Below are 26,653 nucleotides of genomic sequence, written 5' to 3'. Positions count from 1 at the left end.
GAAATCCTGCAAATTCCCTCCCAAGACCCAGAAATCCAGTCAGAAATGCAGGGACTTCCCAGAAATCCAGAGCCCTCCAAAAAAAAACATCCAATCAGAGACCCCATGAATTCCAGCCCAGACTTTCCTCCCCAGAATGCCTCCCGGGACCTCCTGCTGCCCTCCACCCAGGTCCCAGGCTTCCAGTGTATGGAGGACATGGCCCCCCTGCTCCCTCGGGAGCTTGTCCCAGGGCCCTGTGGAGCTCCAGAGCCTGTTGGCACACTTACAGGGACATGGCCCTGGCCCCTTCTGCCCCCTCCAGGATTCCTGGAGAGGTCTCTCTGTAAAGACCCCTCATTTTCTAGAACCTTCTAAAAGCTTCGGAGAAGTGTGCAGTGCCGGATCGTGTCTGGAGCAGGGAGAGCAGGGTCTTGGGAGCACTTGGTGAGGAGAGAAGGGCCGAGCAGCTCAGGGGCGGACACAGCACCCTCCTCCCATCTTTGGCCTTGGCCCGGGGTGTCCCCTTCAGCCCCAGGGGCTCGGGGTGTGGTTTAACTGCTAATGATGTCCCTTTTTCTCCTGAAAGTGTCCTGGAGTTCAGACTAATGGATAGGTCAATCTGGTTATAAATAGAGGAGGGACAGCACTTTCAGGCACAGGGGAAAGAGTCCCTAGCTCTCAGGGACCTCTAAAGGCTCCTCAGGGGCCTGTGAGGCAGAGTTGGACTTGAACAAGGAGAAGGGTGGGGTGGGTCTGGGCCTCAGGGGACCAGAGGTCATACTGAGCTGGAACCTGGAGAGCAGCAGGTTCAGAGGACAATGCTGAGCTCCCAAGGCCCATGGAGGGCAAGGGACCTGAGGTGGGCTAGTGAAAGAAAAAGTGTCAAAAAAGAGGCAAGGAGCTTCAGACACCTCTGTGTTTTTCCAGCCTGAAAGGCTGGGGCTTAATCTGGAGGCACTAGGGATCCATCAAAGGCTAGGAGCAGGAGAGAGACAGGGTCAAACTGTTATGAAAGGACAGTGGTCCAAATACAGGATAAAATTGCAAGAATGTCAGCTGCTGGGGCCATCTGGGAGCCAGACACAGCACCTCATTCAGCCAGGGGAGCAGAGACAGGAAGGCAAGAAGGGTGTCCCAGGCAAAGACCAAAGATGGGAACAGCCAGTCCAGTTTGAGGAGTAGTATATGGTTCAGAGTTGCTAGAAAATCAAGTGATTTGAGAAGTTGAAACAACTGCCCTGGCCATGCAGGGCCTTTGTTGCCACATCCAACCAGGCAATATCCCCAGAGCGCTGGGAAGCTATGGAAGGACACTGAGCAGGGAAGGGGGCAGGTCTCTTCTGGGACCCTATGGAGCTAGACTTGGCCCTATGGACAAGCCCAGGGAGAGGACATTGCAGGCCCAAGGCAGGGGTGTGGGAAAGAAGAGTCATTGGGAAAAAAGGATGGGGCTAGGGACTTGACAAGCTGGGGGAAGAGGGAAGGCCACATTATCTTCCTAGGGGGAGTAGTGGCTCCCACCCACTAGCGCCCCCACTTTGATCTCTGCTTACCCACTCCTCAGACCCCCTTTGCCAGCCCACACTTCCAATCCATAAAACAGGTCGGAGCAGGAGCTGTCAGGTTGAGGCGGGGGTGGAAACAGGTTCTGAGAGCCCAGAGGGCCTGGGGCACAAGTGGGCGGGTAGATCCCCACCTAAGGGTGATAATCTGAGAAAAACATTCCCCTGCTTGTCCTTCCAGGAGCTCTCTGGGCAGCTGGTCCCTTTCCCATCCCTTACAGTGATGGAGGGAGGCTGGTAGCTTCAATAGCAGCTGTGGAGCGGCAGGAGTGGCCAATGGACCTGCCAGAGGGCCGGGCTGGTGGTCCCGCTGCAGAAAGTAGGTGTTTGAGCCTTTGTTTGTCTTGGAGGAGGGAGAGAGAGTTGGGGGTGAATGGGCATCAGGCTGTGACTTGGACTCTTGGGAGACATGGCTTGGGTCACTGAGCAGGCTGGGCAGGAAGAAGCGGTGGTGAATTAAATGCCTACTTTGTACACGCCCTCCTAGCTCACCTGCTCAGGGAAGGTTGAGCTGTGCAAGAGCAGAGATCTTTGCACATGCTGTGCCACTCACCAGGAGCACCCTTCCCCAGTTGCCCACATACTCACCCCTCCTCCAACTCAGGTTGATGCTGGGATGGCACCTCTTACTCTAGGTAAAGCAGCTACTCTGTCACTCTTTTGCCTTCCCTGCTTCCCTTATCTTCAGAGCACTGGCATCTGTTTGTCACCTGTTTAGTCTCTGTTTCTTCCCTAAAGCATGAGCTCCACAAGGCAGCGTCTGTTTTATTCATTTTGGTATTCCCAGTCCCTAGAGAGTGCTAGCTCACAGAAGTATCATGCCAGTAATATGTAATTTTTAGTTATATTAAAAGGAAAGGAAACAAGGGAAATGAATGGTAATAATAGATATTATTTAACCTTATATATTCAAACTGGTATCTTTTCTGCTTGTAACCAGTATTAATATGTACTGAGGTATTAAGTCTTCAGATCTAATGTATACTTTATACTAACAAAACTTCTCAATTCACACTCCACCCAGTTCAAGTGCTGAAGAGCCACATGTAGCAAGTGGCTGCCCTATCAATGGCATTTCCCTAGAGTAATGCCTGAAGCATAGTAGGAACTCAGTTACTGTTGCCAAGCGAATGGATGGATGCAGATGTGTGGGTGTGATAGCCTGCTTGGAAGGCAGCTTCTGGGTCACCCTCTCCGCTAACCAGGAGAACTCAGTCTGACAGGAGAAGCAGCAGCCTTCTTAGAGGCTCTCAGGCATCACAGAGCACAACCTTCAGCTTTTTTTTCAAGGCCCCAGGACTGGACTCTGGCCCCAGGAGGCTTTCCAGATAGGAGAATCAGAGGCAGACACTAGGATGGGGGAACCCAAGCACAGGCTGATGGCCTAGTGACCACAAGCTAAACTTCGCCCACACCAGCAGAGGGCGTGCGGCCTCCAGGAACCATGAGCAAGGGCTGAGCCTCTGGGAGGCTCTGGAAGGAAAATGAGGGACACACCCAGAGATGGAGATGGAGAAAGCAGGTCGGGGAGGAAACAGAGATACAACAGAAGAAGTAAAGAGAAGACTCAGGGAACAGAGTCACCAAGACATGGGAAGAGAAGTACAGAGATGGAGAGACAGAAAAGAAAATAGGGGCAAGGGACATGGAGACAAAGAGGGGGAACACTAGTAATAGAGATTGGGGAAAAAATGGAGAGAAAACTAGAGAAGAGGCAAGGACAGAGAGACACTGAGGACGGAAATAAAGGAGAGAGAATAGAACAGAAATAGTGACATATTCCTTCAATGCCCTGCAGATGTGCTGGTCCTCAGAGACAGTATGATCTACCCAGCTTGGCTTTTCTTGGGCAGCAGATTTGGGCAGGTGAACTCACTGGGCCACAGAGTCCTTATCTATAACATGGGGTGGACACTAAGGAAGAAACCAGACTGTAGTTAAAACCTTGCCTCCCCCAGCCCTGGGTCCCCCGTTTTCCTTTCCAAGGGCTGAACCAAGAAGAATAGGTTCAACTAGAGGGCATCAAATTTTTCCCACAACAAAGAAAAGTTAAGAGGGATGAGAAAGATGACTCCTGTTTTGGACAGGTGACCTTGGGCAAATTTCTAAGTACTTGGTGCCTCAATCCCTCATCTGTAAAGCAGGGCTAACATAGCAGCCTCCCCTGGTTCATGTGAAGCCCTCAGAAGAGGCCTGGCACCTACTAAATGCTCAATAGATGTTCAATTCTATTTTTGAGTCTCTATCACATGCCAGGACCTCTGCCAGGCAGAGCCTTTCAAGATTTTGCTTCACTTTTTCTCTTGGAGGGAGGTAATATCACTCCCCTTTTTCCAGAAGAAGCAACTGAGGCTTAGAGGGACCCTTGCCCCATTCAAACTTGAGCCCAGGTTACCCAACCCTGCAACCTGTGTTCAGTGAGCTGCTGACTCCAGGTGTCCAAGGCCAAGGCAGGGACCTGAAAAGTTACTTCCAACCCTGAGAGAGAGGTTGAGCCAATCCAGTGGTGCCTGGAGAAGAGAATCTCCTCATGTTGCAGAGCATATTTTGAGTTCCTGCTGTGTGAAGTCATGGTGAATACAGTAGTAGGCAAACAGACCCTGGGAAACAGACATCCACATGTTCTTCACATACACAGATCTAGCCCTCCTAGCCCTGGGAAAGGGGGTTGCTCTACCCATCCCCCACGTTACCATTGTGGAGACTGAGGCTGCAAAAGGAGAAGCCTCTTGTCCAGAGACACGCAGCCAGGCTCTGACCCCAGGTTGTCTGACACCTGATGCAGGTCCTAATCGTTCTGTCACTGCCCACCTTGCTGGAATTGTCCCACTCCTCCACATCTCAGAACCGTGTTATTGCCACCCTTGCCTGGGGATGCCAGGTGGAGAGAGACTTGGGAGACCGGAGATGCAGCAGGCAGGATCGATGCAGGCTGCCCGCGCTTTATTGGATTGTTCCTGGCTCCTGGGCCCCCTTCACACTCTGCTCCTCCCAGACTCCTCTCTTTGTCCTCCTGCCTCTTCCTCTGAGCTCAGCTTGGGAGGGTGGAGAAGAGAGGAGGCTAGGGTGATCTCAGAGCTTGTTATCTGGGTTCCTGACACATGGGATACACAGAATTTCTGGCCTGAAAGAGAAGACACACATGGCAGGGATGGGGAGAGTTATTCAAAGACCCTCATGTTGCCTCCCCACCCAAAGCTACCAGCCCCAGCCCCAGGCAGCTCCCAGTGAACTCCCTCCCCTTTGTGGAGCCCAGGGACCTAGGACCTGTGTCACCCTCTTTCCTTTGGTCCTCTGACTGGTGGGTTGGGCCCTCTTGTCTCCTCAGTGTATCTCTGGGAGCAGCCTGAGGAGGTGAGCCCAGGACCATTGCTCAGCTTAGAGGAGCAGATACTCAACTCCACGTTTGAAGCTTGTGACCCTCAGAGGACAGGTGGGAGGGGCAGGTTGGGGGTTCGGGGAGCAGAGGGAGAGGATGGGGGTCTGGGAACTGGAGCCATAGAGAGAGGACTGGGCTACAGCTTCTTGGAGCAAATGGGTGACTCCGTGAATAAAGGAATGGCGGCCTTTCAAAATGAGAACTGGGGCCCTTGACAGAAGAGGGGTGGGACTTCTGGTGTCTAGTGGGGAAGGAGGCAGCCACAATGCCTGGAGAGGCACACAGTACTGCCCTTGACTTGATCCTCTTTGGCCCACTCTGTGAGGTGGGGTGACTGGGTTTCATTTCCAGGTGGAAAATTTGACAGAGAGGAAGGGACTTGCCCAAGGTGTCTCCACCAAGCTATGGGACAGGGATGCCACAAACCTAGCCAGTGACATCCTGTTCCCAAGCCACTGCCTGGCCTCACCCACCCAATCTCTTTCATGGTATGCTCTGTCCCAGGCACCGTGGCTGTGACCCACGTGCTGGCGTACCTGGAAGCTGTGACAGGCCAGGGCCCCCAGGATTCTCGCCTCCAAACATTGGCCCGAAGCCTGGACCCCAAAGGGGAGGGCCCTGGGGCCACTGTGGACTTGGACACCTTCCTGGTTGTCATGCGGAACTGGATTGCTGCCTGTCAGCTGCGTGGGTGAGTTCCTACATGGCCAACCCCCTCCTCTGAGAAGTCCTAAAAGCCAACCTCATACCTGGTTTTGCAGCTTGCATCCGCAGACCCGGGGACCTACTGTGGTTGGAATAAGACTGAGGAAGAGAAAAAGCGAAGAGATGGGGTCGGGGGGGCTGAGGACAAAATGCCTGGGATAAAGAGGCATGGGGGAGGGGACAGAAATAAACGGGGGCTGAAGATATGGGGAGTGCTTTGGGGGGCTGACAGAGGTCCCCCATCCCTTCACCAAACCCAGTCCCTGCCCCTCCTGCTCTTCCATCTGGCCCTGGGTAGTCACCATCTGGCCTCACCTTCCTTCCCACAGTGCCTCTCTCACCTGACCTGTCCCCTCCTCCCACCCACAATCCCCCTGCAGTGACAGGTCAGGATTGTGGGTTGGCTGCAGGGGGGCCCTAAGCCTCATCCCTTTGATAACAGGGGATTAGAGCTTGGAGAGGAGACCGCCTTGGAGGGAGCCCTGACCTCCCAGCAACTGCCATCTGGTGAGATTGCTATATATAGAATGAAGCAGGCAGGTCCAGGGTCAGCCAGTGGGGGGACTTCCCATGGGGCAGAGCAAGAGATAAGGTACAACCAAGCAAGGACCTTTGTTCCAGCCTGGAGCTGTGAGTTTGGCTTTCTAGGTGTCTCTGTGACTGCCCCCTGCCCACTATCCTCACTTTAACTTTTGGGTTTTTTTCCCTCCGCCTTGGGGATTATTTCTAACCCTTCTCCCCAAACTAGCCCTATTACAGAGGCCTACAAGGCCCTGCCTACTTCCTCTTCACACTCTTGGGCCGAAGTCCCTCTTGCCTTGGGAAGCCAGGGAATGCCCCAGGCCCACCTCCGGGCTCCCCACCAGCTCACAAGCCTGCAGGCCTTTCCCTCCTAGCCAGTCCTGCTCACCAGGTGAGGCCCCTTCCTTGTTGTTGGTTGGTTGGTTTGCTCACCATCCTGTGCCTAGGATCTCACAGCTAGGTGGCTGTCTGCTAAAAAGTGGCCATGTGATATTTCTCTCTCACACACACACACAAAAATGCAGTTTTCTTGATATTATCTCAGACCTCCTTCATCAGCCTTGGAGCCATGGAAAGACTATGAGCTGAGGAGAGACAGGTGAACTCTGGGCCAATAGGGGAAGGACAGGAGGGGGAGACCAGAGGCCAGGAGGTTAGGGAGGACACAGGGCAGGGGTCAGCAGGGGACAGAGAGTAGGAGTGGAGCAGAGAATCAGGGTACAGGGATGGACCTGGGTTCAGGTTGAGGAGGAGGCGGGAGCTAGGTAAGCTCAGGGGCTCTTGGATGGCATGGGAACTGGGAAGAGGAACAGGTTTGGGGAAGTTGATGTACTGCCCAGTGTTGGGCATAAGGAATAGGAAAGTGGGGCTATTCAGAAGATCCAGTCTGAGCTCAGAGTAGATGAGGAGCAGAAGTTCTTCATGATGGGGGTAACTAAAGCCCTGGGAGCCCAAGAGATCACCCAGAGTGAAGGGAGCAGCAGAGGAGCAGTCAGAGGAAGGGCGAGCCCAGAGCCCTGGGGCACACTGACATTTAAGGTGGAGTCCAGTACCCTCTTGTCTCCCTCCAGGATTCCCAGAAGCTGAGGAGCCAGCCAACCTGGAGAGTTTTGGAGGCGAAGACACCAGACCCGAGATGTACCTATCCTCAGACCCCTCCCTGCTTCTCCCACCCTAGCCCTGTTTTCTCCTGCCTGCCCAGGTCGGGGTAGGGATTGGGGTCCTCTGCGTCATGGGCGAGGCACACAGGCCTGTTGATAGCCTAGAAAGAGCAGAGGAGTCTCACTCCTGTTTCTGTTTCAACAGAAGAGCCCTGTCTCCCCACCACCAGAACCTCTACTGACCTGGGAAAGGAGGCAGGGACTCTGGCAGTGACCACAGCCCCTTTGCTACCGCCAGGCCTGCCACAGCTGACCTTCTGAGCAGCCTGGAGGACCTGGAACTCAGTAACCGGCGTCTGGCTGGGGAGAATGCCAAACTACAGCGCAGCGTGGAGACAGCCGAGGAGGGGTCAGCACGCCTCACGGAGGAGATCTTGGCCCTGCGCAGGCAGCTTCGCAGGTGGCTATGCCCCTACTCTGCCTCCGTCTTCCCGCAACCCCAGCCTGTCTCTCTGCTCTCCTGCTTAGTGACTTTGACTCTGCACCTGTCCATTTCTTCTTCCCCCTCTGTCTGTATCTTTCTCCCTTGTTTCTCTCTGAGTCATGTCTCTCAACCTGTCTGTTCTAGTCTGCCTGTATTTCCCTCTGGGTTCAGACTTCTCTCTTTATTCCTCTCCAGCTCTCTCTGACTCTCCATATCTTTGGTTTTTTCTTTTCTCTGTGTTCCTTGTGCCTCATGTCTGTCACAGTCCCAGTGTTTTAGTCTCCTACTCTCTATAGGTCTCTGTCCCACCTCCTCAGTCTTTTAAGTTGAAACTGGATCTCTGTCCCACTCTTATCTCTTGGTCTCTGTCCTTTCTTCTTTCTGGGTCTTTGTCCTGCCCTCTCTATCTCTGCCTCCCTACCTCTAGGTCTCTGTACTCCCCACTCCAGCCTGAGATTTCTCTGTGGCTGCTGTCTGAGTGGATCTATCTCTGCATTTCTGCCTTCCTCTCTTCTTGTGGCTCCTCTGCCCCTGCACTGCTCAGTACCCAGCAGGCTCTGCAGTTTGCCAAGGCAGTGGATGAGGAGCTGGAAGACCTGAAGTCTCTGGCCAAAAGCCTGGAAGAGAAGAATCGCAGCCTTCTGGCCCAGGCCCGGCAGACGGTGGGTGCTGACCCTGGCAGACAAAAGATGCCCTGCCTCTTCTCTCCTTCCTGGAGTGAGAGCAACAGAGCCTAGCAGTGAAGTGGGAAGGGGCGAGGTCACCTGGTTTCCTCTTTCACTCCAGGTCTTACAGTTCCCAGACTTTCTCAGGCCTGCCTACCACCATTCTCCTGATAATGGCGACATTTGGAGCCATTCTCCCAGCCCTGTGCTTCAATGACCCCAGGCCCTGATGTGTTCCCTGGGTGGGAAAAGGGTACTATGAGAGCTAGGAGACTGGAACTGAAGCCTTCCTCCTCTCTCTGGGGTTGGTCAGGAAAAAGAGCAGCAGTACCTGGTGGCGGAGGTGGAGACTCTGCAGGAGGAGGTAAGCTGAGGCCCGTATCACCCCTTATTCCCTAGTCCTCAAGGGCTTCCTAGCTCTAACCCTGCCTCCTGTAACACCCCAGCAGCCTAAGTTCAAACTAAAGCCTGCAGAGGGAGACCTCAGCATCCCAATGATTTGTGAATATCCCTGAGATCATTGATGACAAGAGCTTGGAGCACAGGGCCAGTGCCTGGGTTCACAGTAAAGCCACATACATAATAAGCATGTGCCATTCCCTCTTGTCATCTCACTGTCTTTGTCTGTACAATGAGTAAAACAGTGGCATCTCCCTTGGGTTGTGTGAGATTTAAACCAGAACATAACTTGGAAAGTTTCAGACACAAGGTAGGACACACAGGAAATGCTCCCTAAGAGTTAGTATGTATTAGCATTTTTTATGGTAAAAAGAACAGATTTTTCCAGGTATGGTGGTGTGCATACCTGTAATCCCAGCTACTCAGAAAGCTAATGCAAGAGGTTCACAAGTTTAAGGCCAACCAGGGCAATTTAGCAAGATCCTGTCTCAAAATAAAATGTAAAAGGCTGAGGATTTAGCTCAGTGGTAGAGCACTGAGTCCTGGGTTCTATCCCCAGTAATATGAGAGAAAAAAGAAGAACATAGACTTTGAAAGGTTTTGAAGTGAGTCTTGAATGTAGACCCCGTCTCTACCAATGATACAAGAGGCAGACTTTCAGTGTGTGGCTTTTCCTTTCCAAGCTTTAGTTTTTTGTTTTTGCTGTACTAGGAATGGAACCCAGGGCCTTATGCAAACTAGGCAGACTCTTTCCCATTGAGCTACACCCCAGCCCCCAAGCCTTAGTTTCATTCTCCAAGACCAAGGAGGAGGATTACCTGTTCAGTAGGTTGGTTGAAAAGATTAAATTTTGCCCTTTGCCTACCATATCATATGAAGTTCAGTCTAATTCTAGCTCCATTTCATCTGAAACAGGAAACATCATCTTAGTTCATTGTGGGTCTGTCTAGTTCTCTTAGGATGAAACACATGCATCAATTGATGAAACTCATCACTACTGCCTCCACTCCCCTGACCAAGGTAGCATCTAAGTTGCAGGCGATCCACACAGGGTCTCCAGGAAGCAGAAGGTCCTCAATGTCTGTCCCCTCTGCTGTTCACAAGATCAGTGATCTTCATTCCATCTGTTTCTCAGCCTTTGTCACCTCCACATCCATGGGGAGGCCAGCATGGCCTTCAGATCTCTGAACTTAACGGTCCTAGATGCAACTCCTGGCAGGATCCTTATCAGGGCTGGGTCTCTCACTTGACCATTTCTGAACTCTTTCAGGGCCACAGAGAAGGTTTGGCCACTTCTCTATGAAAGCCCACAGGGATTTCACTGGGGCCTCTCCCTCCATTCCCGACACAGCCATTTCTACTCTATCATTCCTACCCCTTCATGATTCTAAGACTGAGCTGAGAAGGGGACACAGGGCCTCTCAGATCTCCAGACTCTCCAACGGTTCTGTGGTCTACTGCATACGTCCTGTTTGCTCTTCACAGGTAGCTCAGGGCTTAGGGATGATGGCTCAGGGCTTAGGAATTGTTCTGGCCCATTTTCAGTCTATTGCTATGTGTTCTCACTCTCCTGCACCCTATTGCAGCTCTAAGGATCTCTGCCTAGTCTGAGCACATCATCTATTTCCCCCAAATCTCTTTGTCCAACATCTGGTTTATGACTTTCACACTGAAATCCAAAATTTTTCTGCTCTTCTGTGGCTTTTCCTTGAAAAATCTCCCCGCTGGAGCAGTGAGATCTCACAGCAGGATGGCTGCTGCAATGTGAGGCACGAGTGTAGACAGGATATGACGAGTTCTTGCAGAACATTTTTTTAAGAATGAGGAAAAAGTTTTCCCTGGAAGAACCTCCTTCCTAACAACTCATTGGCACCCAACAATTATAGCCAACAGCTCCCTGATATAATATGGCCACCAATGGGTTCATGATATTCTAAGGAAGAGAATATCAAGGAAATTGCAACTTCAATTTGAAGGACATGCATTTCCTTCACCAAACCCATGGCTGGGCATGATGGCACACACCTGTAGTCCCAGGTACTTGGGGGACTGAGGCATGAGGATCACAAGTTTGAGGCCAGCTTGGACAATTTAGTGAGATCCTATCTCAAAATAAAATAAAGGGGCTGGGAATGCAGCTCAGTGGTGGAGTATTTGCTTAGTGTGTGTGATGCCCTGGGTTCAGTCCCCTGTATGGGGCTGGGGTGGGGGTGGCTCTTAAGGAGGTGGTCTCTAGGTTGGTTTGGTGACTCACTGGGCTTTTTTGTCTGCTTATGGCTTCATTAACACAAATGACTCAAGAGCTCCCAGCCTCTTGTTCTCATTCAAAGCAGGACCAGGAGGTACCAAAAAATACCCCTCTGATGGCTTTTTCCTTCATGAAAAGAAAAAGCTTCTCCAGAAGCCCCTTGCCCCGTGCCTCACTCCTCACCCCCAGCACACTTCTCCTTTCGCACCAGCTAGAACTGGATCACAGGAAGGGTCAGAAAATCCTCAGCCTGTCGCTAGTCTGGGAGGCAAACAAGAAAGGATAAGAATGCCTGCTACATTTGATAACCAGCCATATCCCCCAGATCTGCCAAGATTTCCTTCTTCTTCATCCTCAAGTATGAGGCTGGCACTCTTCTTGCCAGAGTGAATCCTTGATAAAAACAAAAGGAACAAGAAGGGTGAATGGCAGCCAGTGGTCTCTAACCCCCCACCCCCACCTTAAGGCCCACTGCCAGATCAAGTGCCTTGAGCAGTGCTGGGGACATCCTAGGCGCTCGATGAACTAGAGCTATTCTTGGTTCCTTCCCCTCGCCCACAGCTGCCTAGCGAGCATCTATAGATTGAGTTCTCAAGTTACAGAGGATAATGCTGGAGTAACAAGACACTCAGAGCTCTGAAGCTCTGGGCAGTCTTCCTTTGGAGGACCCACAGAGCCAGCTTAGTTTACTGCAGAAGGAGGCAGGAGCAGATGAGTAACCAGGCTCCCTGCAGAGTGGCTCAGGATCTGGTCTGCAAATCCCCAACCAGGTGGACAGATGTTGACACAGCACTCCTGGCCTGTCCTTCCTCAGTCCTTCACCTGGCAGCCCAGGCCTGCTGAGACAGAGCGAGGGCGGCTGATGGAGGACTTGGAGCCTGGCTGGCTGGAGAGAGAGGAACTTGCCTGTGTCCCCTGGGGCACCAGGAGTGCTTTGGGTGAAAGGGAGTTCTGGAATGCCTCTGTGCCGCCTGATATGCATCTCCTGGTGACCACATCATCTCAGGGAAACTTGTAAGGCTGTTGGTGCCTAAAGACTTAAGACTGGAACTTGAATCTGGTGTGGGCTGCCCTCTCCTGGCCTTGGTTTCTTTCCAGATAACTCCCTTTGCCCCTGAGGACAATCCAAGCACTGCTGCCTCAGGAGGCCTCTGGCTCTGTTCCCACTTTCAGGCCCTGGGCCTCTTCAGAACCCCTGGTGCATTAGCATCATCTACTCTGAACTCCTTATGGCCAAGGTGAAACTGATTTTCTCTGTGCCCTGTTCTCCCTCGGAGATGCATCTGACTCAGAGGATTTAGAATCACACAGACTGAGTTTTGAGTCCATTCTTCCTCCACATAACCTTGGCCAAGTTTCAGTGACTCTACCTCCCATGTCTTCCATAAAAGAAGGAATAGTTAGGACAGTCAGACATGGCATTTCTCCTGAAGGGTATAGTGTGAGGTGTACAGCACCACCTCTGACGTCTTCTTATGAAAGCACAGAACAAGAGTGTGAAAAACCCCAACACGGTGTTGCACACCTGTAACCCCAGAGGCTCAGGAGAGTGAGGCAAGAGGATCTTAAATTCAAAGCCAGCCTCAGCAACTTAGTGAGACCCTGTCTCTAAATAAAAAATAGCTGGGATGTGACTCAGTGGTTAAGTGCCCCTGAGTTCAATCCCTGGTACCAAAAAAAGTCTGGACAGAGTCCTGAGTATACCAACCTGCTTAAAGGAAATAATGACAGGGGTATTTGGTGAGTATCACCATAGAGAGCAAGAATGATATTGGCCAAATGCAAATGTACCAACTCTACAGGGCAGATGACCTGGTTTCTTCCACAGATGAAGGACCTATAAAGTACCAGGGAGAGATTATTGTTACATTAAAAGAAATGAAATATTTGAGTCGATGGTAGGCCTTGTTTGGATCCTCATTCAAACCAACCATTAAAGACATTTTGGAGACAACCAAAATGAAAACAGCGAACACTGAGTATGAGATGATACTATAAATCACTGCTAATTTGGGAGAGGGTAATAATGGCCTTGTGATTTTACTAAAGGAAATAAGTCCTCAAGTAGGAGATAAATGCCAGAATGGCTATGGTAAAATAATATGATGCCTGGGGTTTGCTTTACATCTAGTTTAAACTCTAAAGAAAAGGAATAAAACTGGGAAAATGAATATGATAATTGGAACTGAATGACAGATAATATGGATAATGGTGCTTTGTTACACCATTCTTGTGTGTGTTTAAAAAATTGTGCCAGGCTGAGTGCAGTGGCACATGCCCGTAATCCCAGTGTCTTGGGAGGCTGAGACAGGAGGATGCCCGAGTTCAAAGCCAGACTCTGCAATGGTGAGGCACTAAGCAACTCAGTGAGACCCTGTCTCTAAATAAAATACAAAATAGGACTGGCGATGTGGTCCAGTGCCCCTGAGTTCAATCCCCGGTAACCCCCCCAAAAAAAATTGTGCCAGGCACAGTAGCACATACCTGTAACCCTACATACTCGGGAGGCTGAAGCAGCAGGATCTCACTCAAGTACAAGACAAGCCTGGGCAACTGTCTCAGAATTTTTTAAAAAATTCTAAAAGGTCTGGGGATATAATTCAGTGATAGAGCACTTGTGTAGCAAGTAAGTGCAAGGCCCTAGATTCAACTCCCACCAAAAAAAAAATATAGTGCAAAGTTAAAAGTTTATATATCATATAATATATAAATACCTGGTAAATATTATTTAATAAATAGATAGGTAAATGTTAACATTTACCCATTATGTGGCACATGCCAGGCACATATAACACTATTCTAAATGATTTGTTCCCACTAACGTTCATCAACATGTGTTGGCGTGAATTACTACCTGGGACAAGTTGCTCAATCCTTCTGTGCCCAAGTTGCCTTTATCTTTAAAACAGAGGATAATTAGTACATTAACATATGCAAAGTGCTAAGTGTTAGAAAGTTTTATTAATCCATTTAACCCTCACAGCAATCCCATGAAGTAAGTCCTGTTTATCTCTCTTTTTATTGATGGGAAGCCACACACAGAGAAGATATAGCTGAGGTCTCACTAGGATGGCTGAAGGAATTAATTAGGGACTAAGCTTATTATAAAGTGCTTAGGATGCACATCAAGTATTCATCAGATGTCAGCTGTTAGTGTCATGAATGTGACTGGTGGGCTCTTCCTTCCTCTAGAATGGGAAGCTACTGGCTGAGCGGGATGGAGTGAGGAGGAGGAGTGAGGAGCTGGCCACAGAGAAGGATGCTTTGAAGGTGCAGCCCCTCCCTGGTGCCCGGGAACTTCCCACCCTCCCTGGGGCCATTTTCACCACCACCAGTTAGAGCCACTGAGACCTGCTCAGAGCAGGGTCTTCCATCAAGATCAAGCTCTCAGGCTCCCAGGGCCACCCAGACAGCTGGGCTGAAATTCCCTGCAGTGCAGCTAATGCTCAGGAATTGGGCATTTGAGGAAAGAGCCCTGGGAGAGTGGGGCAGGCCAGAGGAGGGAAGGCCAAGGGGAACCAGGGAGGCCAGAGAGATGGACAGGCTCCTTCCTTGGCAGCGGCAGCTCTATGAGTATGAACGCCTCATTTGCCAACGAGACGCCATCCTGTCTGAGGTGAGGGGGCTGGGGAGGGAAATGGACTTGCCTTCCATGTACACCTGCTGTTCTCAGCCCCTAGTCTGGCAAGAAAAGTCCACCTGGATCTGATTCCTGGATACACAAACCAGAGGGGTCGGAGGGTTTCCCCAGGTCATAAGTGTGACTCCACAGGATTTAGAAGCTCTTTTCCCCAGTGTTCTACTTGGGCCCTAGCTCTACCCCCTGAACCCCAGCTGGACCCCAATGCCAGCAACCCTGGTCTGGGGAGCACCCAAACTCAGTCAGCTTTGGGCTTTCCCAGCGTACTCGCCACACGGAGAGCTTGGCCAAGACTTTGGAGGAGTACAGAATGACCACGCAGGTAGCCAATGCCTTCTGTCCACCTTGGCTCTCTTTACCTCCATCATTTCTGAAATTTTGCTGCCTCTCCTTCCCGTGCCTCTTTCTGTCTTCATGGATCTTTTTTCAAGTCTGCACATCTAATTTCTTTTATCCGTGCTACATGACTGTGGCTCTCTTTCCATCTCTTTTTCTTTGCACTTTTTCTCTTTTCCTTCCTCCCTCACTCTGTATTTCTCGGTTTCATTCTCTGTGGTGTCTTCTCCAGCATCTTCCCCATTTCTGTGTTTCTGCTTGGGCTCGCTGGAGTTCTTGTCTCTGACACTGGGTCAAGGCTACCAGTCTCTCTGGGCAACTCTGGTCTCTGGTCTCACACCCTGTGTTTCTCTCTGAGTCTTTCACCATCTGTGTCTCCCACTTTTCCATGTCTCTGCTTCTGCTTTCCTTCTCTTAAATTTCCTGGCTGTTTTCCGTTCTTGGTTCCTCTTGCTTTCTGCCTCTCTCTGATTTTTTTTTTCTTTTAATGGTGCTGGGTATTGGACCCAGGGCCTTGTGCATGCAAGGCAAGCACTCTACCAACTGAGCTACATCCCCAGCCCTTCTCTGAATTCTTGTTTCTCTCTGCTTTCTTTCCCCTGGTCCTTTGGTGGTATTTGTCTGGGGAAGTGAAGGGGATACAGAAGAGGAGCCCAGTGTGTGTTGGGGCGGGTGGATCAAAGTGGCAAGATAGGTATCACCATGTTCCACCTCGCTCACAGGAACTGAGACTGGAAATCTCACACCTGGAGGAACAGCTGAATCAGACCAGTGAGGGACCAGAAGAGTGAGTGGCATGTTGGAAGTGGGAGGAGGCAGGAAGGAACCCAAAGGCAGGGACACCCTGGCCTCCAGCTGAAGGTGGGCAGGGCAGGGACCCCAGGCAGGCTTACTGACAGTTGCAGGCAGGCCAGGAGATAGCCTTCCGGTGCCTGTCTGTGTGGCCAGCTTATTGGAAGAGGCCCAGGCAAGAAGCGCAGGCTGGACGACGCTGGTGCCCACATCACTGGGCTTGGAGATTGAGGCCATTTGTCAGGTGAGCCTAGTACCCTTGGAATATCCTGAGGGCCACCAAGACAGAAACTCCAAATGTCTCCCCACTTGACTCTCACACCTGGCCCAGCCCAGGGCTTCAGAACCCTGGGCAATTGGCTGCCAAAGAGACTCCCAATCCTCTCTAACTCTCTCTGTGTCTCAGATCCCAGCCCCAGAGCCATTGCCAGTGCCAGGCCCAACCTGACCCGGCATTGACCATCTCTATCCTGTCTGCCCGCCATGGCCATCTATTCCTTAACTATCTCTAACCCAGTCCCCAGCACCAAACCCTTTCCTATTCTTCCTTCCATGCCCTCCCAACCTCAGCTCCATACCAGGCCTTTTCCACCTCCCATCCTATTCCCAGCCCCACACTAAGCCCATCTGCAGCTCCATCTCTAACCTTATCTTGTGCCTTAGTGTGACCCTCTCTGACTCTGAAACAACTTCCTCACAGAAACAGGAAATGGCAGGTTCTGATCTCTCCAGTCCCCTGTGTGGAGTATGGCAGTGGGAGGAGGTCATCAATGAGCCCCAGGAGGAAACTGGATTTTCATCTGAAATCCTAGCTGGGGCACAGGTGAGCAGGGACGGGTATCTGAGACCACAAGAGTCTAGGAACTGGAAAAGGGGAGAACAACTCCATGGGCCACTCACTTTGGCTCCTCCTTTTACTTGTTTCCCATTCAATGAACAAATGTTTATTGAGGATCTGCTGTATGCTGGACATCCAGCCACAAGCCAAACGTGACCCCATCCCTGCCCTCCAGGGATTGCCTGCTGTCATGGGAGACACCAGAGAACAAAGTGAACATACGACTGGGCTGTGGCTTTTGGTGTTTTCTTTTTTCAGAAAACACTGTCAGGAATCACCTTACTTAATTCTGTAGGAAGATAAGTAAGTTGTATATCCTGTGGCCATAAGGATACATTAAGCATTTGTGGTTTTCTTTTTTTTTTCTTCCCAGTACTGGGGATCAAAACCAGGGTTTTGCACATGTGGGCAAGTGCTACCATGTAACTACCTCCTCAGCCCTTTTTCTTTGTTTTGAGGGGGGGTGGGGGCAGCAGGGGGGTGTGGGGGTGTCTCACTCAGTCTCACTCACTCACTGCTGACCTTGAACTTGAGATTCTTCTGCCTCAGCTTCCAGAGTAGCTGGAATTACAGGTATGTCCATCATGCCCAGCAAGCATTTATGTTTTGAAGAGGAGACACTTTTTTTTTTTTTTTTTTTTTAAATTTTGACACAGAATCTGGCTAATTTGCTTAGGGACTCGATAAATTGCTGAGGCTGGCTTTGGACTTCTGATCCTCCTGCCTCAGCCTTCTGAGCTGCTGGGATTACAGGTGTGAGCCACCATGCCCAGCCACGAGGCATTTTTAAGAAAAGCTTAGCAAGCTCACTATTAGATCTTGACCTCAGAAATAATCATTGTCTTCTAACTCCCATAATTATCTGAACAATATTTCAATATCATTTGAAAGAACTGAGTTAAGTTTTCCTCAGTGTCCACAACCTAAAAAGGGGATGTTTCATGACAAAATAATTTTTTTGTTAAAATAGTCAGTGAACTTGAGTATAGCTCAGTGATAAAGCACTTGCCTAACACACATGAGACCCTGGGTTTGATCCCCATCCAGCATTGTAAATGAAAAAAAATATATATTCCCAGCTTTATAAAAAATACTGAAATTTCTTGCTGGGCACAGTGGCACACACCTGTAATTCCAGCAGCTCAGGAGGCTGAGGCAGGAAAATTGTGAGTTCAAAGCCAGCCTCAGCAACAGCAAGGCGCTGAGCAACTCAGTGAGACCCTGTCCCTAAATAAAATACAAAATAAGGCTGGGGATGTGGTTCAATGGTCCAGTGCCCTGAGTTAAATCCCCCCCCCCACAAAAAATTGTATTTTCTTAAAAACTATACCACTTCAAACCTTCTCACTATCCTTAAGGAGAAATTTGTTCCTCTGGTCACTTTTTCACTGGGTTGAGAGGCCTGTCATCTCTCTTTACACCAGTGCTTTTCACTTAGCTCTCTTGCTAAGTGAAGAGGTGGGCATTCTCAGACCTCATCCTAGAATTCATGAGAAAATGAGGCTCAGAGAAAGATCACAGGTCCAGTCTCAGCCTCTTGGGGCAGAGCCACAGCCCTCAAAGGAAATGAAAGTTAGATTGGGCTTCTGGTTTGAGCTCTCAGGTGCTCCTGAGTGAGAGGCCTGAGAGGGGGAAGGCTGATCCAGGCCTCAGGGTGCCACTGGGCTGGGCCAGGACACACAGCTGGGTCACTCAGGTCCAGGCCCTTCTATGCTGAAGGCCTGATAGAGCATGCAGATGGGCCACTCCAGTGCAGGACAGTGGCGCTCAGAGAAGGAGTGTCTGGGAGATGGGGATGGGGGTCAAAGGGAAACTGACGTGAGAACTTATTTTGAGAAAAGATGCTAAGTTGTTCAAGGAATGAGGCCTTCCTGGGAACAGCCTGTGCAAGGCCTTGGGGTGTAAGACCAGTACTAACTTGGGAGCACCGGGCAGCTGTGGGGGGAGTACAGGGTAGCTAGAGGGGAGTACAGGGTAGCTGGCGGGGAATTCAAGGGATGAGGCTAGGAAGTTAATGAAAGGAACCTGACCAAGCTACAAGATTGGGTTTTTTTCCATAAAATCACAAAATAGTTGTGAGCAAGGAGGTACTGGATCAGCTCTGAGCATAGAAAGAACCGTCTGGGACCAACCAGAGGCAGTAAGGCCAGGGAGAAGGCTGGGGCAAGGAGGATGGAGCCTGTGTCAGGGAAGGATCCTAGAGATGGAGAAAAAGGGACAGAGAGTTAGGGTAAAGGGACAGGGCTGGGGACAGATGGGCTGCAGAGAGAGGGTGATCATGAGAAAAGAGAAGGAAAGACACTGAGCTTATCTTGTGACCATGAAGTGACATCTTGAGGGACAACAGGGCTATCAGAGGCAGTTGGGTACACAAGGCCAGAGGCAATGTATTTAGAAAACAGTGTCAAGTTGGCAGTTGAGGTCATAGGCAACAATGAGATATCTGTGGAGAAAACGGAGGTCCCTGGGTCCTGAGGGAGAGCAGATGGGGCCCCCCAAGACTGGGAACCAGGGAGGAGAAGGGGGTTGGGAACTCTGACCTCCTTGTGGACCCAGGTGAGAATGAGAGATTTTGGAGGTGTCCCAGGGATTTAGAGGACCTGGTTTACTGGGTCCTACAGCAAAAGGAGCCTTAACAGAATCAATAACAATGGCATTTTTGGCTTCTGCCCCTGGAGAGATAACAGAGTCATCTCTAAGTAGTGGGGAAGAAGAGGAGAGCTTAGAAGACAGTGGTCAGTTCATGGTCAGGTTGCAACCAGGAGAGCCATTGTATGTGGGGTCTGAGACGTGAGGAGAGTGGGCATGGCATGGGATGGGTGTGACTGACCCTCAGGGATGAGCATCTGAGTGAGAAAAGTCAGGGGAGAGCTGGCCTTTTTTGTTGTTTGTGGTGCTGGGGATTGAACTCAGGGCCTTGGGCATGCAAGGTAAGCACTCTACCAACTGAGCTATGTCCCTAGCCCTAGAGCTGACTTTTTTGTTTGCACAGAGCAACCCCGAGGGAGAGACAGCACATCTTGAAGAAGGAACAAAGGCGCCATTGCTGCGGTAAGAAGCTTGTTCCCCATTGAGCCTTCCCTCTGCCTCTGGGCGATGTCCCATCCATGGATGTTCACAGTGGGGACATGCCCCTCCGCTCACACAGTCATGTCTTTGCTAAGGGGACCCTGAGGCCTGTGGACTAGAAGATGAGTCAGTCCTCCGTGCCTCTGGGTCTTGGGAAGACAGACCCTGACCCAGACAGTTCCAGAAGATTCGCACCTGACTCTGCCAGCAGGGAGGCTTCTTGAGGACGTGATGCTTGAGTGGGCCCTGGAGGACTGAATCAGTCAGTCCTGGAGACATTTAGACAGGAAGACACAATTGTCAGACAGATAGGACAGCTCGGGGTCTCAGTCATTCTCTCCCTGAACATGAGGGAGAGAATGAGGCCTCCAGGGAACCCAGATCAGGCCCTTGGAGAGTTCCCAGTGAATTGTGAGATCATGTGGGGTTCTGGTGAGTTTCTGTCTATATTCCTGAATTCCAGCCCTGCGAGTCCAGGCCTCTGAGCATGAAGAAAGCACTAGATGTCTGAACTTACCCTGGAGCCTCTGGTTTCTTGTGGTGCCTCCTCTTGCCCCTCCCCTCTTTCAGGCTCCCGCTGCAGCAACTAATGAGGCTGCCTGCCATGGCCTCTAATTGGACTTGTCTGGGAAGAGCTGAGATTGGGCGGGCTAGGGGCTCTGGAGCTGTGACCTCCACCTGCGTCATCAGGAATAGAGAGAAGAAGGGGCTGAGCATTGGGGCGGGGGCGGGGGTGCTGATGCCATCTGCATTTCCGGAGTCGGGGAGCTGTGTGACCACAGATTGGGAAGCTGGGAGTGAGGGGGTAGTAAATACTGTGGCCTCAAAGGTAGCCAGGGTTGAGGGTTTGACTCCAAGAGGGGATGGACATGAAACTGCCTGGGTCTCAGATCAGAGCCCCATCTGACTGGAGCAGGGCTGGGCCTACAAGCTTAGGTCCTGTATTGGGTAGGAGTTGAGGAAACAGCTACAACCCTGAGAATGCTGGTGGTAATGGTGCTACAGGGCTGGATCCCAGTCCTCAGTGAAGGTGTGGACATCTGTGGAGCAAGGTCTCTGGAGCAAACAGCCTGGGCAGCTTGAGACCTGAGTCCCCAAAGAAGCATTGCAGGGACTCAGGTACCTGTGACTCAAGAAGGAGCAGAGGCAGGGAGTTTATACAACCTAAGAGAAATTACCTGGAGTGGGGCAGAGTTCAAATAGTTGGATTCTAGGGACAGGGAGATCTAAGCTGGAGTCCCAGTCCTCAGAGACCCAGGAATTCTGAGGCCTCCTTTGGAAATGGCACAAGCCACTGGGAATCAAGAGGGCATCTGCATGTGCCCTGGGTCTGAGAGAGCCAAGCTTTAGTTCCTGGCTGGGGGATAAAGGGAAAGTAGCAGCTGAGAAAGTGAATCTGAGCAAAGAGGCCCCCTTACCCTTGGGGGGAACACAAAAGATTTGATGAAAATTCCCCTTCAGGGTACCCCCAGGGCCATCCATGGGCATTCTATGTGAAGACCCTGCTTTGAAAGCTACCTTCCAGCCCCACCACAGGCACATGGGGAGGGTGTTTACAGTGACTTTGTTGTCAACTCAGGTTGTCCAGAAGAGAGGAAGAGGAAGAAGCGGAGAGCTTGGTCACGGTAGGCAGTCCCAGCCCCACTCCCAGCCCCCAGAAGCTGACTTATCAGCTTCTCCTCAGCCCCACCCCACACCCCCATTCCTCAGGAGCACAGAGAAAAATCATTTGGTCAAGAGATAACAAGGTCCTCACTGTAGCTAATGAGAGCAGATGGTGAGGTAGCGGGGAGACCAGGAGCCCAGTGGGCGGCCAGAATGTTCCCAGGAGATCCCCCAACCACACACACAGGGCTGTAGCCACCACACCATGGCCTCACAGACGTGGCTACACCCCCATATTACATAAATGCATACGTACATGCACCCACACACTGAGTGCACCCCTCTCCAGCCAGCCTCAGAACTCCCTCCAGAGTGCAGCACCCTGTGGTGAAGGAGCCCCACACTCTGGCTCCCTCGCTCCTCACAGTGTAGGGCAAGGTGGAGGCACAAGCCTGACTCAGGCAAAGGAAGGGAAAGAAATGGTGAAAAGAGGGAAGGCAGTCATAGTCCAGACTGAGGAATCCAGATCTGGACTGGAGTTTGCTTGGTCAAATGTCTGGCCGTGTCCGGATACTTGGGACTCCAAGGTCCAAACTGGCCACAATGGTTGCCCTTGAGGAAGCTTAGCTCTGAGCAGCCCTGTCCCAAAATCCACCTTCTCCATGCCTCCCCAGAGGCAGGCCCCACCCCAGCATCCCCACAGCTAACACGGAAATGACCTCACCCAGCTCTCAGGGTTAAGGACCACATGGTAAAAGGCCCTGCTCCATGCCTGCCCAGTAGCCAGTAGTAGTGAGGATAGCAATTGGAATTAGTATTCTGTTTTTATTGGTTTATTTCTGTCATCATCTATGGCACAAAGGGGTTGGGGGCGGGAAGGCCAGACCTATAGAGAGGAGTTCCTTCCAGGGAGACGAGGTAGCAAAGTGGGCTGGACCTGGCCCTTGGAGGAGTCTTTTTGGGCTTTACTCCTAAAGCACCTGCTGATTCTGGCATCAGCAAGAAGACTGTCCCAATCAAGGAGTGCCCGTGCTGTTATAGAGGCAGGGGCACCTGTGGAGGCCTTCTGCCCTCAGAGGCCTTAGAAATTTCCAAAATCAGATGGGGAGACTGAGAAGATAATATTGAATCGCTCCCACAGTGATCGATTGAGCGCTCTCTGGACCAGTCTCTGTTCTGAGCCCTGCCCCCTTTTTTACTTACATTCACTCATTTAGTCTCCATGGTAAGCCTATGATGTGGGGGCTGTCATCATCTCTGACCAGCAGGAGGGGAAAGCGAAACATGAAGAGGCCTGGTACTTGCCAAGGAACACACAACCAGAGCTGGTACAACTGGGAACCCACCCTGGCAGGGTGTCCCAGAGAAGCAGCTGCACTAGCTCCTGTGCTCCACCAGTGGGCCGACCAGGGGCCTCTCCCACTCAAGGATCCAGTGCCTCAGCCTTGTCTCCTTTATCCTCCCAGACTGATACCCCGATCCCTCTGGGAGACCCTCACCCTGAAAACATCCCAGGAAGCTCTCCTGAAAGGTAATGGGACCCATGGTGACAGGAAAGGTACTTGGGGGACAAACAAAAAGCTCAGCAGTGATTCCCTTCCCTTTTGTTTTCCCAGCAGCTCTGTTGAGTCAGAGTTCCAGCAAGCCCTGGTGCCTGTGGTGAAAGAGCTGGTCCCAGTCAGGAGGCCCTGGGGCCAATGCTGCCTGCACCCCCAGCGACTCAGGTGTGCCCTCGAGGCATTTCCAGAAGTGGGGAGATGGTCAGACATTGCAGAGACCATGGCTCCACTAGGACCCACTCTAAGCCCTTTCTTCTTCCCCACCAGGGTCACTCAGCACCCACTGGTCCCAGCCCCGATCCTGGGCCTGCTGCTACTGCTGCTGCTGCTCTCAGTCCTGCTGCTGGGCCCATCCCAGCCCCCTACCTGGCCCCACCTGCAGCTCTGCTACCTGCAGCCCCCACCAGTGTGAGGCAGGGCTGATCCTGCTTTCCTTCCCCAGGGAGCAATGTCTAGTTCCATTGCTCCCTCAGGGAGCTTTCTCCTGTTCCCTTCATTGTTATGCCACTGTTATTTGGGATCACCCAGAACTAGTACATAGGGATCCACATCCCATCTTGAGTTTTTATGTGAAGTCTCCTGGTTTTCTACTGTTGGGTACTCTGTTTCTTAATAATAGCAAAACACACCCAGCAATGGCTTCAGTACTAAAAATTATTTCCTCACCAAACAAGTCTGGAGGAAGGCAAGCAGCCACGGGCTCACAGCTGAGTCACAGCAGAGCCAGAGACCAGGGTCTCTGGGATTCTCTTGGCCCTTCCCTCATGCTCAGAAGATGGCAGTTGTTGTAGCTTCCTACATCACATCTGCAGGGCGAAGGAGAAGTGTCCTTGCTTTTCATAACAGAGAGCCACTGCCTCTCTAGAGTCACCCACAGTCTTGTGTTGAAGTCTCATTAGCCAGCCGTTTGTCAGGACCATCCCTCGCTGCAAGGCAGGCTGGGAGACCTGGGACTCTGAGCACCTTTCCTGGGGCTGGACATGTTGCTGCCCAAACTCAAATCTGTTAGCAAGGGTACATATGGGGAAAGCAGATAAATACCTGCCACAGCAACTCATTCATATTATTGAAAAACACTGCATGGCATGGACCATAAACAGGCTTAGTGGTCACCTGTAGACCTCTAGTATGTAACCTCTGAGGTTCTAGCCCTAAGCATTGCCAGGCAGCCTGGAAGGGGCTCCTGGACACTTCCCTGATCCCTCTTTCCTTCTTGCACTGTCCTAACATCAGAGCCTTAACTCTGTCCTGTCACCACCCCATGGGTAGGAGCCTGGGTTGGCCAAGTCCTAACTGCATCCTAGGTCAATAATGGGCAATCTTCTGTCTCCTACAAAACCTCTCACCCTTGTTGATATTTACCATCTTCATTGCTTTGATACATTATAATGCTACAAGCCCCTTCCCACCCTAACAACTTTAGTACATGGACTGAGTACTGGAAACACAGTAGGTTCCAGTAATATATTTTGGGAGGAACAGGGGAATATATGGAGACTAACAACCTCCTCCCCCCAAAATATATCACAGGACACCTACTTTGGTGTCCAGCACACAGTCTTGGTACTGAAATTATACAGGGAATTCTTCCCAGATAACTGACATTCTTTAGTCTTAAAAGACAGGTTCTGAATGGTTACAGTGATCAGGGGAGGGTGTCACTGGTAGAGGTAACAGTCTGTGTAAAGAATAGGTGGTAGAAGAGAGACCAGTGTGTGTGGAAAGAGGCAGGCAGCATCCGTTTGCTGGGATTTAGTTTATTTATTTTTGGTACTGGGGATTAAAAAAAAAAAAGATTTGCAGCCAGGGAAGGATTTGAAGCTGTTACAGTGTAGTGGAAAATAGTGTAGTGGAAAATAAAGAAGTGGGCAAGAACCCATGAAGGGCTTTGAACCTAACCTGAACTTCATTTCCAAGTGCCTGTGAAAGGGCATGAGCAAGGGAAGGCAGAACCCACTCGGGAGAACTACCTGCCAGGATCTGGAGAGGGGATGAATGAAGGGGTATGGCTGCAGGCAGGGAGGTGGGAGGAGTTGAGCTGTGGTCCACTTAGGAGAGAATGAGGCCTGAGCTGGGCTGGGCAGGTGAATGAAGAGGCAGGGAAGAGCAGAGAGAGGCAGGGCAGGAGGCATGGGGCTGGAAACTGACAGGCTGTGAAGGAGGGTGAAGAGAGAAGGACCAAGGACAGCACCCAGGGTCTGGTCCAGGCCTGGTGAACAGTTGGGTCATTCCTAAGACAGGGAAAACCTTTGAGGAGTAGTGGGTTTGGGGAAAGAGCTCATTTGGTGCCTGGACCCTTGAGCCCTCAGTCCTGAGCTCCTGGTCTGGAGGAGGAGTCCAAATGTGATAGTAATCAAATCTGGGGAAGGCTGAGTTTTCCTGGGAATGGAGTGGAGAGGGAAAGAGTTCCAGGTACTATTTTGTGAAAAGGCCTTTATTGCTAGGCAAGGGATCCAGAAGAAATCGGAGCATGGGAAGAGCCCAGACAGGTACCCAACTGCCACGCTCTCCGGCAAACAGGAAGTTTTCTTGCCAGGTCATAAGATTAAAAGAGTAAATACATGTGCAGTACTAGAATGAGTGCCTGGCATCCTGGCCCTGTGGGGTACACCTGAACCCCAGGGAGGGGCGGCTAAGGCAGAATCCTAAATTCAAGGTCAGCCCCGGCAATTTAGCTTCAATATTTTAAAAGGACTGGGGTGTAGCTCAGTGGTAGAGCACTGGAGGTCCTGGGTTGGATTATCAGTAAGTGGGGAATTACTGGCATGCAGCAACTGCAGATTAACATTTTAACCCATTTCCTCCTGAGAGTAGTGGGGAGTCTAGACTTTAGACCCTGTGCAGTTTAGATTCCAGTTAACCTTCTGTCTCTTACTAGCTCTAACAACTTGGGGAAATTGCTCCTTTCAGTCTTGTTTCTTTATTTGTAAAATTAGGCCAACTTAGGCTGGGGGGTGTAGCTCAGTGGTACAGCGCTTGTCTAGAATGCGCGAAGCCAGGGGGGTTGGGGTGTCAACACCGGACAGTTGTAGGATTACGATTACCCTTGGTTTTTCGGTTGACTCAGATAAGCGTAGTCCCGCCCCGACAGCCTGAGTAAGGGCCAATTGGGACTCCGACCGCCTCCCGGAAATGCGAGTTTCCACAAATCTGACAGCCCCGCCCCTCTTCCTGTACGCCAACTCTCGGCTCCACCCTCTTCTTCAGGCCAACCAGAGCCCGGTCCGCACGAGCTGCTCGGCCCCTCCCCGCACCCGCCGCGGGTTCAGTGAGCTCCGCTAGCAGCCAGGAGTGAGTTGTCGGGTCTCCAACGAGGGGCGGAGCTGGAGGACGGTCAGGCCTCTGGGGGAGAGGTGGATTTTGGTTGTTTCTCCTTCACCTGGACCCAGGGGGTCTTCCCCATCCCCTATCCAACTCACTCCCTGGAGACTGGCCCGGATAGTTTCCCAAGAAGGTCGCAATTCAGAAATCCAGAAGAAACTACTGGGAGCTACTGCGAGAGGCAGCTAATTAATGACCACTTTGCTAATAAAAGCGTTTTTCTGCGTGTCAGGCTGTGTTGAAGGCTTTTCTTGGGAGGGTTTCATTTGATCCCAATGACAGATGAGGAAAAGGAGGTGCACAGAGCTTAAACCCTTCCCAATGACTCAAAGCTAGTTTCAGGGGAGCCTGGGCTCAGATGCCAGAGTCCGCGTTCTTTCCTCCGCGCCCAGGGAGAAGCCTAGAGGTGATCAGAGAGAAAGTGCGAAATTGAGAGAAAATAAGAAC

General features: G+C 51.2%; 1 protein-coding gene across 1 annotated transcript; it reads left to right on the top strand.

The window, feature by feature from the left end:
• Positions 1-1,820: 1,820 nt before the first annotated feature.
• On the top strand, positions 1,821-23,297 carry Kash5 (KASH domain containing 5). The gene is made up of 19 exons (XM_076839102.1): positions 1,821-1,863; positions 4,873-4,977; positions 5,428-5,614; positions 6,071-6,135; positions 7,221-7,287; positions 7,549-7,710; positions 8,279-8,396; positions 8,713-8,763; positions 14,239-14,316; positions 14,606-14,662; positions 14,949-15,008; positions 15,745-15,809; positions 15,971-16,058; positions 16,515-16,637; positions 19,645-19,703; positions 21,301-21,346; positions 22,793-22,857; positions 22,946-23,050; positions 23,153-23,297. The coding sequence occupies exons 1-19, from the start codon at positions 1,821-1,823 to the stop codon at positions 23,295-23,297; spliced, it is 1,689 nt and encodes a 562-aa protein (XP_076695217.1).
• The last annotated feature ends 3,356 nt before the right edge of the window (positions 23,298-26,653 follow it).

This window comes from Callospermophilus lateralis, chromosome 18 (assembly GCF_048772815.1).
Source record: "Callospermophilus lateralis isolate mCalLat2 chromosome 18, mCalLat2.hap1, whole genome shotgun sequence".
In the NCBI taxonomy this organism is placed as follows: Eukaryota; Metazoa; Chordata; class Mammalia; order Rodentia; family Sciuridae; genus Callospermophilus; species Callospermophilus lateralis.
Note: the sequence above shows the minus strand (reverse complement) of the source record. Positions and strands in the feature narration are given on the sequence as shown.